Source organism: Taudactylus pleione, unplaced genomic scaffold (genome assembly GCF_031769625.1).
Source record: "Taudactylus pleione unplaced genomic scaffold, aTauple2 ptg000587l, whole genome shotgun sequence".
Classification (NCBI taxonomy): Eukaryota; Metazoa; Chordata; class Amphibia; order Anura; family Myobatrachidae; genus Taudactylus; species Taudactylus pleione.
In genome coordinates this window covers 809138-827460 of record NW_028284989.1, presented here as the reverse complement: position 1 = coordinate 827460, position 18323 = coordinate 809138, and the positions used below count along the sequence as shown (strand labels likewise).

Sequence of the window (18323 nt, the reverse complement as noted above, 5' to 3'; positions counted from 1 at the left end):
ATCATAATGCAGAGGTGTGAAATCCTGCGCTATGAGATGGTAAAAACGGAGACAAGTGTGACAATTACTGTACAGGGAAAAATTAACCTACATGCCCTTGATGTGGCCCTTACTAAACCCAGCCTACAATGTGAACTCCCTGTTGCCACCTATTTAGCCGCAAGTCGAGTGGCAACTGAGCAGCGTACGACTGGAAATCGGCAGCAGATTCGCACGCTCGGCTGCATGCGTAGTGCCAAAACTCGCAAGGCCCGCAACACGTGAAAACGGTGAATCGGCCCCTAAATGTTTCTTTTTGTTAACTGTTCTGAAAAAAAATTGCAAAATCTGATTGGATAATATGAGCAACCCCATCTTTTTCCCCATGCACTAGTTTTCATAAATGACCCCTAATTACTTGGACTTTTGCACCGAAATGGGCCGATAATAAAATCCCCATCTGCTCCATTATAATTTAAGGCCTGCCAATTAATGATATTACCAACTTTTCCTTTCTTACTATGAAAATCTTTGACATCCTGTGAAGTCAGCACGCTATCCCATACATGGACATCTGTAATCTCCCCCACATCTAACTTTGGCTTACCGCCTAGGAAAATTTGACCTGGCCCAATAAAAGTCCGGGGATTGACATAGGTCATTCCCCTTTTCAGTAGCTCTTTCCTCTTGATGGTCTCTCCGTTCACCCATAGCAACATCTCGCCATTGGGTGAGTCCCAGCTCAGGCAGATACTTCTCCACTTTAGATGGTTGTTAGATGGGAAATCAACGTCCACTCTTTGTCCTTCCACCCAAATCAAACCAGTGTTGGTGTCGGAACCGCCTCCAAGAATTAAGAAGAGGTAGTCAAACTGGAGTCCGCTCAGCAGGCTGAACATGACGCTCTCGGTCATATTTGTGCAGGATCTCAGACAGACGGTGAATCGGGAATACGGCCCGTCGGCATTATGAATCAGTTGGGCAGGGACACTGTAGTTCTTGGAGAAAATGAACGACTTGCAAGACATATCTGCATTGGAACAAAGTGGTCATCATGGTTAATAAATAGAATAATATATATTACATACTCTAGATCAAGGCACTTGTAGGGGGGTAACGGGTTGAGTCCAGTACCAAATAAAATTAAATCCAGTGCTGGTGGCTACCAATAGTCAAATATGTGGACAATAAGAAGCACAGTCCAGTCCACCACATAAGTAAATTGTGCTTGGGTTTAGTTAATTTAATATTTTTTGCAGAGTTTCTCATTAAGAAACTTTTGGCCTAGGGATACCATAGAAAAATGCTGATACACAAGGGAGCCGTGATTCAATAAAGTATGAGAACCACTGCTCTAGAGTAAAAGGATACTGGCAGTCATCAAAGTTTTCTATGACTGTATATAGGCAGGAGTCTCTTTAATACAGGTCATGGAACTGGGATCCCAAAATTGCATATTTAAAACTAGGGGTGAGCGGGAACCCGCTCACCCCTATTTAAAACGCAATAAATTCATATACGGTAACTATCTGCCTAAAGTATACACTTTAATCAGGTTTGAAACCAGTGTGCCAAGGCTGGCTTTGTAGTGACATCTGTGGATAAAGTGTAATAACCATAGGCATATTTATTATAGAGATGTGTAGGTTCTGGTTCTACTGGGTTACGTTCGGATTTGAAAACTGAATCTTATTGGCTATTCAAAACACGTGACAGCTGATAGCCAATAAGATTCGTTTTTCAAATCCGAACGTAACTGAGTAGAACCGAACCCGCACATCTCTAACTTATTATGGGCGCAAAGTGCGTAGTTCAGGGTTTTCCAGCACCGCACACCCTGCACTCACACTATACCTACCTGGTGCCGGCAAGTGGGCCCACTGTCCTGATGGCGCTGCACAGTAAAAACAATGACTGGCATTGTGCCGGAACCTTTGCTATCTTGTACGCACATGTCATCTTCCCAAATATCATTGGAGGGGGAACCCACTTACTGGCACCAGGTGGGATGTGGGGGGCGCTGCATAGTGGAGGGGGGCTCGCTGCACACAGGCCTCTTTGGGCGTTTATATGCCCCTGGTTATAACGCCTGATGCATTATCTTTGCGTTGTTCGGACCTAAGATTTTAACCATCTTCCTGCTCCATCTGTGTTTGTTCTATAACATCATGATGTCATGCGTGCCGGGGCTGGGACGTGCAGGCCCGGGGCACCTCTGTGCCCTGCAATGGCACTGCTGCTTTTTATGTTGGAGATCTGGTGAAAAAAAAACTCCGGCATTATAAATAAAACATTTCTTTCTTTTTTTTTTAAATGGAGATACAATTTAATGTAAGAGCACTTCGAGCTTTAAACCTACCAGTTTCACTTAGGGTTCCTGACAAACTTGCAAGGATCAGTAGACCAATCATTGTGTCCATTTCCTGTGATAATTAGATTTATAGGAGGAGATCTCATTAGCACAGATGTCTATGCAGCTCAGATTGTTTCAAATTGATATTTGAAATAAAAAATAACATCCTAAAGCAAATCTTACAGAGCTGAGCACTTACATGTCAGTATAAATTCCACACCTTGCAATGCCAAGCTTACATAACAAGCATTATTTAATATAATGGTTACTCCTATGATATAAAAGCGAGAAATAGCATAGGGCACCTCTGATAATGTAGGTGCACAATCTGCACTTACCCACAGCAGCCAATCAGCACTGAGCTTTTACCAGTCTAGCCTATAGCATATTCCACCTCCTGTCCCCGCCCCCCCTACATCCTCACACTTTATCCCTCTCATCATTCCAGGTTTTAAGGACCATTAGACACACAATGGGGGCCCGAGTTTTTTTGTATCTGCACCCCCTTCCACACGCTCCCAACAACATTCAAATTTGAAAAATATGTTATTTATTGAAAGCATATATGTATTCTCTTTTCCAATTATATGTTATCAATCAATAAATCGGGATGCGGTTGTTTCGCCGCCCGTCGGAATCCCGATGCTGGAAGCTCGACCAGTGACTAAAGATAGGCGTCTAAATCCTGACGCCTATCTTTAGCCCCACGCCGAAATCCCGACGTCCGGCATCCCAAACGAAGGTAAGCCGGGGGTTTATAGCTGTTAGCCGTGGGGGGGGGAAGGGAAAGTTTAGGCACCCCTGGGGGTCTTGGGGTTATGGGAAGGGGGAGTTAGGGTTAGGCACCACTGGGGTGAGGTTAGGTTAGGCACCCCCGGGAGGGATAGGTTTAGGGTGCAGGGAGTGGCGGTTAGGCTTAGGCACCACTGGGGAGAGGTTAGGGTTAGGCACCCCCCGGGGAGGTTAGGGTTAGGCACCACTAAGGGAGGGTTGGTTGGGGGTGGAGAGGGGAGAGTTAGGGTACTTACCAGCCCTAGTCGGGATCTTCACTGTTTGGGCTTCCAGCCTCGGTATTTGGTCTGCAGCGTTACATACCGATTCCAATAAATCTAGATTAATACATCTAATGATAACTACCATAGAAATGTAAATCTGCACTTTAATTAAGCAATGATGGGTCTTTTTTTTTTATCCTTGAAAGAAATCGTGACGAGAAGCCTGATTTTATTTTAATCGCAAAAAAAAAAAAATCAGTTATCAATAGCATTTATGAAAAATATCTCCCTGAGACATCTAAATGGTACTTAGCTGTCCCGGTAATGCACGTCCAGGGTGGTAGGGCTTATTTTACTACTTGGCGGGATCATGCTTTGCAGATGTGCACATATGGCCTGATTCAGAGCCGCTCGCTCTGACAGAGCGCTCGCTCTGAATCAGGGCCAAGTTGTTTTTAGGGGGGCAGCCTCTTGGCGGCTCGCATAGCTGTGGGTGACCACCCACAGATATAGCGAGCGGCCATGATGATGGTCGCGATGGTCAAGACCATCGGGCTTGCGACGAGACCCTTGTGGTAGGGTCTCTTTCATCGCAAGCCCCAGAGAGCTTTTGGCTCTAACAGAGCCGGAAGCTCTCCACTGACGTCACTTGTGATGTCCGTGGGGCCGCCCCAAATGGCAGGCGATCTCATGGGAACGTCTCCGTTTGGGCAGTCACCCCCCCGGCCCGCCCACCAAAGGGGGCGAGCTGTAACTAAAAATCGACAGCTCACCCCCTTTGGTGCGAGACCCGGAGCGACGGATTGCCCATCGCTAACCGGGTCTCGCGTATGCGCACGACGGAGCCTGCTCCGTCGTGCGTATTGCACTATGGGCCACCATCGACCCGGTTGCGAGCGCTTGCGGCCGGGTCTAAATCAGGCCCTTACTTCACTACAGTTCCACTTATGGAAAACATTTTTTTCTTACAAATTTAGGGAAATTTTAAAGAAAAATGTTAAAAAAAAACCCTCAAAAATATTATTGAATATTAAAATAAAAAAATAAATAAATAAAAAAAAATAAAATAATAATAATAATAAAAAAAAAATATATATATATATATATATATATTCTCAGAATAAAGCATCTTTTAATGATAGTGATCTGTTATTTCTATCCTGTGATAGTGGTAACAGAACAGGTATCGCAGAAGATTCTTGGCAACTAGCTGTTCCATGGCAGTGGAAGCCTGCAAATCCGGTGGTGGCCTCTTCCATATACGGGGCAATGCAATAACAAGTCTCATTGCTCACCTGTTCTCAGTGGCAATATGCCTCTTTACCAGTTATTAAATACGCCCTTAACATGACAAAACATACATGTAAAAAAGCTGCATTTAGAGTGCAACAGTGCCCTCTACAGTCTATAGTTGTAAATATATATGTTTTTTAAAAAATCAACCTATTCAGCAGACAACCGTTGAGATATATGTTCTTCGGGAGATTGCCACCTAGTAAAAGCTGGTCGGCTTGGGCGGCAAGCATCCTGAATCTCTAATTACAGGCAGGGGATTGATATTTTTCCATCTCTAACTAGGGATGGCCATCATCCATCGATTGTTAACAGCTATTGATGGTTACCCACCGATGGTTGATAGTTTTGACCTAGATGGCACAGAGCCAATTGTTTTCCACCATTGATGCCACGCAAACAGCCACGCAATGGTTTATTTTTTTCCCATGTGGCCGGACACGGAGCTTAGCTGCACCCAGACCCCCCAAACGACTCGCAAAGCCCTGCCCACACTCCCTGGAATTAAAGCAGAGATGACCATCGGTCTCAAAAACCATTGATGCACCAATGTCAACCACCAATGTTACCATCGATGGTTAACTTACCGATGGCCAACTCTATCACTAACCTGCCGACACCAACAGTGAGGCTGCACCTGCCCAGTAGGCTAGGTTGTGCACAGGTCACGCTCACACTAGCAGCTGGACGGGGCTCCTATTCCCTGAAGCAGATTATCTCTCAGCGCTGAAGCATGGAGGACGCAGTCCCAGTCTCTCTGACTGGCACACTTTTTTTATAATTATATATTGTTAGTGGACATAAAAAAAAAAAAAAACAACTTTGGCAAAGTCTATATCCGTGTCCACTACTCCCTCATCTGAGAAAATTATATTTCATAGGGAATGAGAACTCCTCCAGCCATAACACCTAATGGCCAATTTACCTCAGATTCTGAGGTAAAACTGATCTAATCATTCAGCTCTTTCTCCATATTGTACTAAGGGCGGGATGTACTAAGCATCGCATCCTCGCATCCTCGATGCGGTACATCCCGCCTTTCTACGGGTACATAACGCGGTCATTTCTGATGCCCCCAGACAAAGGGACTTTCAGGTTTGATACCCAGTAGTAACTCTGGCGACCTTCTGCACATGTGCAGAAGGACGCCGGCCCCAGGGGGTGATGGGAGGGATCCCAGAAAGAAGTCCATAGGCTTCTATTGGGGGACGAAGCAGTGCTTTGTACATATGGGGTATGCGGTAAAACCCCCCAAAACTGCATTTTCGGGGGTTTTAATGCATTTGCCCCTTTAGTACATTCAGGATTTTTCACAGGGCCGCCTGTTAACCACTTAACTGACGTGGTCGTATGGGATGTGAATGCAGCCAGCATCCAATTGGGTCCCCCCCCAGCACCCCCCACGGCGTGTGCGCAGAAGGACGCCGGAGGGGCTTCTGGGCATACTTGCCTACCTTTGGCTTCTCCTCCCTGGGAGAATCCTTGGTAGCAGAAGCAGGTGCGCTGTGACGAGTGTGGGGCCCAGCGGTTTGTGTCATTAAGCCCCGCCCCTTCACTATAAATTGCTGAGATTGGCTTAAATTTAAATAGGAGGCGGGGCTAAATGATGTGATTCACTGAGAATCTCGTCATTAAGCCGCACCCCCTACACAGGGACCAGCGATCGTAAATATAGGAAGTGGGCAGAATGCGGGAGAAGTGCCTACCCTTCCGAGGGTGCAGGGGGTTACCCAAAAAATCGCGAGCCTCCCGTGAAAACCGGGAGGGTAGGCATGTATGCTTCTGGGTCATAGACCCGAAAGTCCCTCCATCGCCAAGGGATGTTCTTTACCGATAGAGCGGTCCTTTGTGGTTATCGTCATGCATACCAGCGTTACCAATGCCGACATGCAAGTGAAGACCGGCGGAATGCATCGCATACCGAGTGCAATGCGTCATGCATCCCGCCCAAGGTGTGACTGCGCTGCCCTGCTGTGTTTTTGAAAAGGAAATTTGTTCTACACATGTACAGAACGGATCTCCTGTGACTCCCCGGAGTCTCCTGCGGATCAGGCAATTTCTGACCAGTTTTACTGGAAAAATCATCAGTTAAGTCAAATCTATTTAATTAATCCCTGGATCTGCCCGTAATAGGCAAATATATCCTATCAGGAGCAGACAGAGCAGTACTGCCCGTAGCTGGCATAGTACCTCAGCCCGGCGCTGGCATCAAGTGGACACCTGAAATTTGATAAAAAATGTACTCTCATGATAAACCCAATGCTGGCCCTTCCCATACTGAATAATCCACGTCCCTCTTCTGTGGTAGTTGGGGAGCCTGAGGCCGTAACTGGGACAGCTCTGTATATAACGCAACATTGGGCACTTGGGAGTTTTTTCAGGTATTAGTTGTAAGGAAATAAATAATAATTCCTCAGACTCTGAGGTAAAAATGGATTCTGATCATTGTGACCATTTTCTGAGGTTGGCGCCATGTTCAAGACAGATGTTCCCACTAAAGATAAAATACATCCTCAGGGGGGTGCCAGCTCAGGCATAGACACAAAGGCCCCTGATATTGCCTGTAGTAAATAAATAAATCCTCACAGGGGTGCCAGCTCCGCCACAGCCACAATGCTCCCTGATATTGCCCGTAGCAGGCAAAAACATCCTTATGTAGTGCTGCGGCGGCATTGTGATCGCTATGGATTAGCATCTGAACTGCGTGCGTACACTATATTGCGTTCCTTGCTGAATCAGGCCCTCAGTCAGCAGAGCAGCAGCCTTTACAGGCAAGACCCCTAAGTGTGATCCTGATAAGCACCCCCCTCCTTCCAGTACATGCTTAGCGTAATGGGACCCGACACCTCCAGAGAAATGGGGGTAATACAGAGTTTGGCTCTAACTTTCTTGTAAAACCCCAAAATTTCTCTCAGTGATTTAGTGGCACTAACTGGGACAGTGATACCATGAAGGTTAGACTGTAAGGAGCAGTGCCACAAATGACTCAGGGCATCCTGCAGGCTGGTATAGCTACTTCTGCCTGTAATGCCCATGGTGCCTAAATTATGCTAGGCAGAAAATGTCGGAATAATGTAGCGGCTGTGCCAAGCCGTTCTGCTGCATAATGGGGTAGTGATGCCCTTTTCATCCCTCACACAAGCTTTGTTAAACCCTGGGGCATTTCAACAGATGAGGGGGTCCATGTGCAGCAGCTACTCCCACCCAGCAGTGGAGTGCCCCCCACAACTGTGCCAGTGTTAGAGTGCCCCCCAGTACATGCTCCCAGCAGCACGGTCATCTTTCCACTATTCGGATAGATGGTGCATGTGCTAAAGAATGCGGCGACCCTAGAGCCAGGAACACGTATGGGGGGTGCCCGCATAGACACTGGCAGATTTGTCATGAGCAGGGATGCCAAGAGGGGGGGCAGGTACTAGTTACCGAGGCTTCCTGGAGGGGCCCATCGGAGGCCCGGGTCTGTCGCTGCCCCTCCCTCTCTCATTACAGCAGCCCAGCACACGCTGCTGTGTGCTGGGCTGCAATGAGAGACTGCTTGTGGCTGCTAAGTAGCAGTCTCCTGTGCCTGGGGGGGGAGGGATCACACTGGTCACGCCCCCCACTGGCTATGCGCCGGGCTCAGAGGGCTCACAGCGCCCCCCTTCATGGCGCTGCAAAAATATAATTATTCCCTAAGGAGGCGTGGTCACGCTCCCAGTGATTAGGCCACGCCCCCCTTCACCCAGGCCTGGCATTGCTCTTAGCGCGCCTGGTGATGAGTGCAGGGTGTGCGATGCAGGGCCTTCCTTACCCATGGGCACCGCACACCCTGCACCCATTATAGATACACCATTGGGTAAACCTGTGTATAGCAGTTATTTGAAATATTCAAAATATTGTCATTCATAAGCAAAAAAACAAACTTGCTGACTAAGACAGCAGCCTATGGTTGTCTCGTAGGAGACATACTCAATACCTAAGAGCAGTGACTGTAAAGCAATGATTATAAAGGATTTGTTTAAAAGAAAATGGTTCAAAACATATCAGGACATTCGCTTAATGTGTTGCAGGTAATACAATCAGGTTGCAGGCTTGATAAGACCGTGATTGCAGCACGTTTTAGTCGTTTGCGTCCTGTGTGGTTGCATCAGGGAAGAAGAATAGAGAGTGTGTGATCTATGCAAGTAGAGGTAGAGATGAAACTGTACAAGTCTTGGTTCAAGTAGTTTACCCACCCTAAGCAAGTTACAGGGAGCCTGTGTGACTAGTGTCTGGCTCACGTTGAAGGTCAGGTGATGTCAGCCTGGTCTTCTTACCTTACCACATTCTAACCCACAGAGACCATAGATGTGCAGTGACTGAGTAGCCTGCGGGAACTCTATAGGTCAGGCCTGGCCAACCTGTGGCTCTCCAGCTGCTGTAAGTCCCAGCATGCCCTGCCATGGTTTTACTATTAGGGAATACTAAAACTGTGGCAGGGCATGCTGGGATTTGTAGTTTCACAACAGCTGGAGAACCACAGGTTGGCCAGGCCTTCTATAGGTGATAAGTGGGTGCACTAGCAACGAGCACCCACATTACTTACACCTGTTGAATTGGCAGGTGTTGAATTGTTGAATTATGTTTCTATAGTATTGGGTTCATATTTCCCTTCCCTTACCTTCCCAGAATCACATCACTCCCTCTCCCCTCATTTTAGAATATTTATTATTTGCACTTATTTTCCACTAAACATCTTGTAGTATAGAGATCAAGTCAATATCCCGGCACATGGGATCCCGGTGCTTAGAATACTGGCGCCGCAATCCCGACACCTGTCAGAATCCCGGTGCCCGCAGCCCAAAGGTAAGTACAGGGGTTAGGGGGAGGGTTAAGGGTTAGGCACTAGGGGAAGATGAGGTTTAGGCACCAGATAGGGGTAGGGAGAGTGGGAGGGTTACGATACTGATCGTCAGGTGTCAGTACCCTAACCCTGTCGGAATGCCAGCTTTGGGATTTTGACCACTGGGATCCCGAGCGCTGGCATCTCGTACCCAATCTTTAGTCAAAAAGGGTCTTTAAAGCAGAACTGGGCACAAATCTTTATCTTTCTGAAAACGATGCCCCTGCCGCTGCCTGCCCACTTCCCAATGCTGGCGCTCACCATAGACTACTTACTGTACCTCCAGCTGTTTCCAGAAGTAGCGGCAGAGCTGAAATCTTGTTTCTCTCAACCAGTGAAGTCCAGAGGCGAATGGGAGATACTGCGTAGTGTGCAATGTATTTGTATATGGTGTTAGGAACTGAGACACTGTGTGATCAAAGATTTGGAGATTATTTATTTTACTTCTGCTGTTTATTTTATCACAAGCGTCCCACCTTTATTAATGTAACACGGGACTTCCTCCCGCATACATTCTCTGTACAGCAAACACATGATACTGTAGCAAGGGATAATGGCAGCACGGGCATTTAGAAAAACAAAATCAATCTACTTTGTGCGATGGAAATCACTTAATGATAAAGATCATTTACTAAACGCAGAGTGCTGATTCTGTGTCACACGTAATACAATCGACATTCCAACTAAAGGTTTTCTAACACCACCATAACTCCCGCCTACTGAGTCACAGGTATCTACTGTTTGCGATCGCAGCACGGTCAACTGGGCAACATCGCATCGCCGTGGGAGCACGCAGATAGTCCGTACACACTGAACAATCTGGCCGATATATCATTTCAGGCCGAATAGGAATGATATATCGGACTGACATCATCCTAGTGTGTACCCAGCATTAGACTACAGGAGGGGAGATTAGGCACTAGTGGAGGGTTAGGCTACAGGAGTGGAGGTTAGGCACTAGAGGGAGGATTAGCCAACAGGAGGGGAGGTTAAGTACTAGGGAGAGGGTTAGGCTACGGGAGGGGAGGTTAGGCTACAGGAGGGGAGGTTAGGCTACAGGAGGGGAGGTTAGGTACTAGGGGGAGGGTTAGGCTACAGGAGGGGAGGTTATGCTACAGGAGGGGAGGTTATGCTACAGGAGGGGAGGTTAGGTACTAGGGGGAGGGTTAGGTTACAGGAGGGGAGGTTATGCTACAGGAGGGGAGGTTAGGTACTAGGAGGAGGGTTAGGCTATGGGAGGGGAGGTTAGGTACTAGGAGGAGGGGTAGGCTACGGGAGAGGAGATTAGGCTACAGGAGTGGAGGATTAAGCTATGGGAGGTTAGGCACTAGGGGGAGAGTTAGGCTATGGGAGTGGATGTTAGGGTTAGACACTAGGGGAGGGTTAGGCTACAGGAGTAGAGGTTAGGCACTAGGGGTAGAATTATGCTATGGGAGTGGAGGTTAGGCACTAGGGAGAGGGTTAGGCTACGGTAGTGGAGGTTAGGCTATGGAAGGAGAGGTTAGGCAATGGGAGGGAAGGTTAGGCACTAGGGGGAGGGTTAGGCTATTGGAGGGGAGGTTTGGCACTAGGGGGAGGTTTAGGCTATGTGAGAGGAGGATAGCCACAAGGGGGTGGGTTAGGCTATGGGAGTGCAGATTAGGGTTATACACTAGGGGAGGGTTAGGATTACCAATATATTTACCGCCGGAAGCACCACTGGTTCTGCTGGAAGTCATCACCTCAACGCCGGAGCAAGAAGACACTGGAAGAACAACACCACCTGCTGTACCAGGTAAGACACCACTACCACCAGAGATGTTTCTAATAATGTTCACATTTCATCGGTGTCGACATGATGAATGTCAATGTGGTCATATCGACATGCCAAGCATGTCGACATTATTACCATGTCGACATTCTCATGTTAACATTATGAATGTTGAAATGATGAGTACTGACAAAATGGATCTCCGCACTTCATCATTATTAAAGTTATGATACATTGCGCTCCAGTGGCCATGCAGGAGGATGTGTTGATATGGGGCTGTGAGGTGAGGAAATGTGTTGCTATAGGGAGAATGGGGAATGTGTTGCTATAGGGGGAAAGGGGGATGTGTTGCTATAGGGGGAAAGGGGAATGTTTTGCTATAGGGGGAAAGGGGGATGTGTTGCTATAGGGGGAAAGGGGAATGTGTTGCTATAGGGGGAAAGGGGGATGTGTTGCTATAGGGGAAAGGGGAATGTGTTGCTATAGGGGGAAAGGGGGATGTGTTGCTATAGGGGGAAAGGGGGATGTGTTGCTATAGGGGGAAAGGGGAATGTGTTGCTATAGGGGGAAAGGGGGATGTGTCGCTATAGGGGAAAGGGGAATGTGTTGCTATAGGGGGAAAGGGGGATGTGTTGCTATAGGGGGAAATGGGGATGTGTTGCTATAGGGGGAAAGGGGAATGTGTTGCTATAGGGGGAAAGGGGGATGTGTTGCTATAGGGGGAAAGGGGAATGTGTTGCTATAGGGGGAAAGGGGGATGTGTTGCTATAGGGGGAAAGGGGGATGTGTTGCTAGATGGGATGGCTACACCCCCAGTGGTGGTACATTCTGCTTTTACTATTGTCTCCATAGGGACCGTTTCACAATGCTGCAGGGACTTTTTCGCTAGTAAATTGAATGTATTTTACATGTTTAAGCAAGTGACCCCTTCAGTGAGTACGGTCTCCTAATACGGCCCTCGGACTAGAAAAGTTTGTGCACCCCTAAGCTATATGCTGTATCAATAACCCCAATTACCTGCCATATGATAGGCAGAAACACCCATTAGCCAGTTATATGCTGCACAGCTGCCAGGCTCATATTGTACAGATATACTACAGTAGCCCATTAATTGCACAGATTATGCCCATCAACTGCCATCTACCTGATATACAGATACCCCCTATATGTCAGCTATAGAAAATAAGGTTATGTAGCATAAGAGGCCGTTATGCTGGCCACAGGGTATATATATATATATATATATATATATATATATATATATGTATATATTACATTTAGGTGCACACCTTTTTCTCCATATAACACATGCTATGTAACTATTTATTTTACAGTCATTCACTCTGCAAATACAAATCTCAGATCTTCTTTTGTTTGTAAGATTTTATTGACTTTTACAGGCAGCTTTATCCCAAAGGTTTGTCTCTTGCTGAGATTCAGATGAGAGAATGTAAATATGTTTTATGTTGAATACACAAAACGTAACCATTTGTTATTATATTGGCCTTTACCCGTAGCAGTATCAAACTGGACAAGCTTATTGTGGCCTATGTAATATAGGGGTATTGTATGATTAAGGCAAAAACAAATACACAAAACCATGAAAGGAGGACTAATAACTTTATTGGGCTTTTGTGCACTACTGTCATTTCATTAAACACAATTTTCCTGTGATAGAGAGTAAGTGGGAGAGAGTGTGAGGATCTTTGGTGAGTTATACTGATCATATATTATTTTGATATTATATTATTTTATACATTTATTCTTATTTTATTATATTCACAATATTATATTATCTGTTATATTATTATATTTTTGTTCTTTTATTTTTAGACTGATCCTATATTGATTATGACGAACCAGGGTTTGGCATTCCTGCCATGCCTCTCGGTTTTATGAACAGGATGGGTTTGGGAAGTCGGCACTCTGGATCCCGGTGGTCAGACTCTCGTTACCGGCATCCTGACCAGGTTAGAATGCCGACGCCCCCAGGTAAGTAGGCCTAACCTAACCCTAACCCCCCCTAGTGCTTAAACCTAACCCTCCCTCCCCGCATACTAACCCTAACCCCCTAACCCCTTACCCTAACTCCAGTATTTACCTTCAGGATGTCGGCGCCAGTATTCTGACAAGTGTCGGGATTCCAGCATCGCCATTCTGACAGCATCCCATATGGACATGTGTAGGTGTCATCATCACCTTGAAGATCACCATCACTGAAGGTTATGTTAAGACCTTTATACCGTAGATCAGGTAAGCCATATAATTATAATAATGTTAATGTAGTAATATATAAGGTTGTCAGAACCGACAGGGTGGGTGGCAAGGCCTGGGTAATGGGGAAATATAACAGCAAGTTGGCACCTGTGTTAAATTAATTGACAGCTATAGGTTTATTCTTTTCATAGTGATACCGGAGACAACTATGCGGAGCCAGTGGTATTTACCATCGTGTTCTCCATCTCTGCTGCCCTTGGTAAGTGTCTCATATATATTGTGTATAAAATACATTTCTTGTTAATGTTACTAAAATGCTTCTATGATAACTAGGACCCTCGTCTTATCCGCACGTTCCCCTGTCCCACCCCCATCACACCTGGTGACTTTCCACATTCACCTTGTAACCGCCATCCAGCGCGAATTGCCGCTGCACCCGCCTCCTCCTCCTCCTCGCCTGCTCTGGGTCCTGACCTGGCAGTGTTACCGACCTCAGGTAGTGTATGGTCACTGTGTGAGCCGGAGGGAGCTACAGTATATGGATTCCTCTTCACACTCCAGAAGCTTTTTCCAAAGGAAATTGGAGATAGCCAACTTGGGATAAGCTCCGAACACTTACAGCTTTCAGAGGCTGATAGAGTAGCACAATCACATTATCCCCATACAGTATACTATATATATATAGTATGTGTATGTATATATATATATATATATATTGTGTATGTATGTGTGTATATGTATATATATAATATATATATAACATTCCAAATGGATGGCACTCACATGAACACTATGATAATGGCCAGGTGCCTTCAGTGGAAAAGACAGCACTTCCCCATGTATATATCGGAGTGCCGCCGACCTGCTGCAGATAATATATATATTTTCGCTGAGTTCTTCCCCCTTTTCTCCTGTCTCACTGTTTGTCCCTCATTCCTCCCGTTATACACTGCAGGCTTGCAAAAGGAGGGCCTTGGCCGTTCACTTAAAATCTCCATTCTGTACAGGTAACTGTGGGCCTGATTCAGAGCCGGACGCTCTGACAAGAGCGCTCGCTCTAAATCAGGACCGTCCTACCTAAAATTGGAGTGGCCTCCTGGCCACTCGCATAGCTGTGGGTGACCACCCACAGCTTATGCGAGCGGCCAAAAAGATGGTCGTGATGGTCAAGACTATCGCGACCATCGGGCTTGCGACGAGACCCTTGCGGTAGGGTCTCGTCTGCCGCAAGCCCGGAGTGCTTTTGGCTCTATCAGAGCCAAAAACACTCCCACTGACATCACTAATGATGTCAGTGGGGCCGGCCCCAGACGTCTGGGCAGCCACGCCCCCGGCACGCCCACCAAAGGGGACGTGCTGTCACTCATCATCGACAGCACGCCCCCTTTGGTGCGAGACCCATAGCGACGGCTTGGCCGTCGCTAATCGGGTCTCGCGCATGCGCATGACGGAGCTCCCTCTGTCGTGCGCATGCGCACTTGGGCACCATCGACCCGCTTGCAAGCGCTCAGCGCTCGCGAGCAGGTCTGAATTAGGCCCTGTGTGTGTATGTCTGTGTGTGCGTGTGCATGAGCAAGTGGTATTGATGTTTTGCCTTACACACTGGAAACACTAATTTAAAAAACATGAGAGTATTTTATTACACCTACTGCAATAACTGCATATATTACAGTAATGCCATTGGAGCAAGTTAAATACATCATTAGTACTGCATATATATCTATGATGTATGTATCTTGCTCCAGCGACACCTACTGTAATATATGCACAGGTTAGTTAGAGGTTGGGGGGCCCCAAACTGGTATCTTGCCTAGGACCCCATGAGGTCTATATCTGGCTCTGGTGACTTGTGTATCGGTCATGTATGTAACTATGTCCCCAACCATCAATATGGTTATGTGCCAGGAAAATACATGTAAGAAAGTACAATTACATTTACTTGATAAACATGTTGAAACTAAAAATAGCTGCACTGAAAATGAGCATACACCTTTAAATATGCAAATGACTTTATGGTGACAAAACAGTAGCATTTTATGGCATCACAGCTGGGAGCCTCAGTATGTGCTGCAAATACCATTATCCTGTGATAGCGAGTTGTGGGAGAGAGCCTGAGGATCGATTTATATTACTTTGTTCATTTATTACTTTATTGTTATATTATATATATTACTTTATAGTTTTATTCTTAGCTTATTGTATATATTTATTAGTTTATAGTTTTATTCTTATGTTATTGTTCATAGTTATTATTTTATAGGATTATTCTTATTTTATATATATATATATATATATATATATATATATTATTTTATAGTTATATTCTTATTATATTTATCTTATTATTTTCTATTTACTGTATATTATTTAGTTATATTTTCTATTTATATTATATATTAGATTTTTATTTATTTTTATATTGATCGTAATATAATGGGGATCCAGGGCTTGGTACTCCTGCCTTGCTTATGGGTTTTCTTGACCTGTGTCGGTGTCATCGCCACCTTGACATTGACGATCATTGAAGGGCATGTCAACACCTCTGTGCCATACATCAGGTAAGCCATATAATAATAATAATGATAATTTAGTGGCTGATTCAGAGATGTAAGCTATGCCGATATTTATGGGGTTGAGCGATTATCTGTAAACTGCGCATTTACTCGCAGTGTGATTGGCAGTCGGGGAGTATTTGGGGGAGGTAACAGGGAGTGGTAGGAAAAGGCCGGCGTGCACCGACGCAGCAGCGGCGACAGCGCCAATAACATACTAATCAGAGTCAGGACGATAGTGATATATGAGGCTGTCAGAGCAGACAGGCAGGGTGGATGGCAAGGCCTGGGTAATGGGGAGATATAACAGTCACATAGTTGGCACCTGTGTTATATTAATTCTCAGTTATATGTTTATTCTTTTCATAGTGATACCGGGAACTACTACCCAGAGTCTCTGGTATTTACCATCGTGTTCTCCATCTCTGCTGCCCTTGGTAAGTGTCTCATATACATTGTGTATAACATACATTTCTTGTTAATGTTACTGAAATGCTTCTATGATAACTAGGACCCTCATCTTACCCGCACGTTCCCCTGTCCCACCCCCATCACACCTGGTGACTTTCCACATTCACCTTGTAACCGCCATCCAGCGCGAATTGCCGCTGCACCCGCCTCCTCCTCCTCCTCGCCTGCTCTGGGTCCTGACCTGGCAGTGTTACCGACCTCAGGTAGTGTATGGTCACTGTGTGAGCCGGAGGGAGCTACAGTATATGGATTCCTCTTCACACTCCAGAAGCTTTTTCCAAAGGAAATTGGAGATAGCCAACTTGGGATAAGCTCCGAACACTTACAGCTTTCAGAGGCTGATAGAGTAGCACAATCACATTATCCCCATACAGTATACTATATATATATAGTATGTGTATGTATATATATATATATATTGTGTATGTATGTGTGTATATGTATATATATAATATATATATAACATTCCAAATGGATGGCACTCACATGAACACTATGATAATGGCCAGGTGCCTTCAGTGGAAAAGACAGCACTTCCCCATGTATATATCGGAGTGCCGCCGACCTGCTGCAGATAATATATATATTTTCGCTGAGTTCTTCCCCCTTTTCTCCTGTCTCACTGTTTGTCCCTCATTCCTCCCGTTATACACTGCAGGCTTGCAAAAGGAGGGCCTTGGCCGTTCACTTAAAATCTCCATTCTGTACAGGTAACTGTGGGCCTGATTCAGAGCCGGACGCTCTGACAAGAGCGCTCGCTCTAAATCAGGGCCGTCCTACCTAAAATTGGAGTGGCCTCCTGGCCACCCACAGCTTATGCGAGCGGCCAAAAAGATGGTCGTGATGGTCAAGACTATCGCGACCATCGGGCTTGCGACGAGACCCTTGCGGTAGGGTCTCGTCTGCCGCAAGCCCGGAGTGCTTTTGGCTCTATCAGAGCCAAAAACACTCCCACTGACATCACTAATGATGTCAGTGGGGCCGGCCCCAGACGTCTGGGCAGCCACGCCCCCGGCACGCCCACCAAAGGGGACGTGCTGTCACTCATCATCGACAGCACGCCCCCTTTGGTGCGAGACCCATAGCGACGGCTTGGCCGTCGCTAATCGGGTCTCGCGCATGCGCATGACGGAGCTCCCTCTGTCGTGCGCATGCGCACTTGGGCACCATCGACCCGCTTGCGAGCGCTCAGCGCTCGCGAGCAGGTCTGAATTAGGCCCTGTGTGTGTATGTCTGTGTGTGCGTGTGCATGAGCAAGTGGTATTGATGTTTTGCCTTACACACTGGAAACACTAATTTAAAAAACATGAGAGTATTTTATTACACCTACTGCAATAACTGCATATATTACAGTAATGCCATTGGAGCAAGTTAAATACATCATTAGTACTGCATATATATCTATGATGTATGTATCTTGCTCCAGCGACACCTACTGTAATATATGCACAGGTTAGTTAGAGGTTGGGGGGCCCCAAACTGGTATCTTGCCTAGGACCCCATGAGGTCTATATCTGGCTCTGGTGACTTGTGTATCGGTCATGTATGTAACTATGTCCCCAACCATCAATATGGTTATGTGCCAGGAAAATACATGTAAGAAAGTACAATTACATTTACTTGATAAACATGTTGAAACTAAAAATAGCTGCACTGAAAATGAGCATACACCTTTAAATATGCAAATGACTTTATGGTGACAAAACAGTAGCATTTTATGGCATCACAGCTGGGAGCCTCAGCATGTGCTGCAAATACCATTATCCTGTGATAGCGAGTTGTGGGAGAGAGCCTGAGGATCGATTTATATTACTTTGTTCATTTATTACTTTATTGTTATATTATATATATT

General features: G+C 46.0%; 1 protein-coding gene across 1 annotated transcript; it reads right to left on the bottom strand.

Moving 5' to 3' along the window:
* Positions 1–389: 389 nt before the first annotated feature.
* On the bottom strand, positions 390–9785 carry LOC148481239 (C-reactive protein-like). Its single transcript, XM_088453767.1, has 3 exons — positions 9762–9785; positions 2339–2402; positions 390–1009 (listed from the first exon to the last, which is right to left on the bottom strand). Exons 2-3 carry the CDS (start codon positions 2397–2399, stop codon positions 390–392), a joined length of 681 nt encoding a protein of 226 aa, XP_088309893.1. The 5' UTR covers positions 2400–2402; positions 9762–9785.
* Between the last annotated feature and the right edge of the window lie 8538 nt (positions 9786–18323).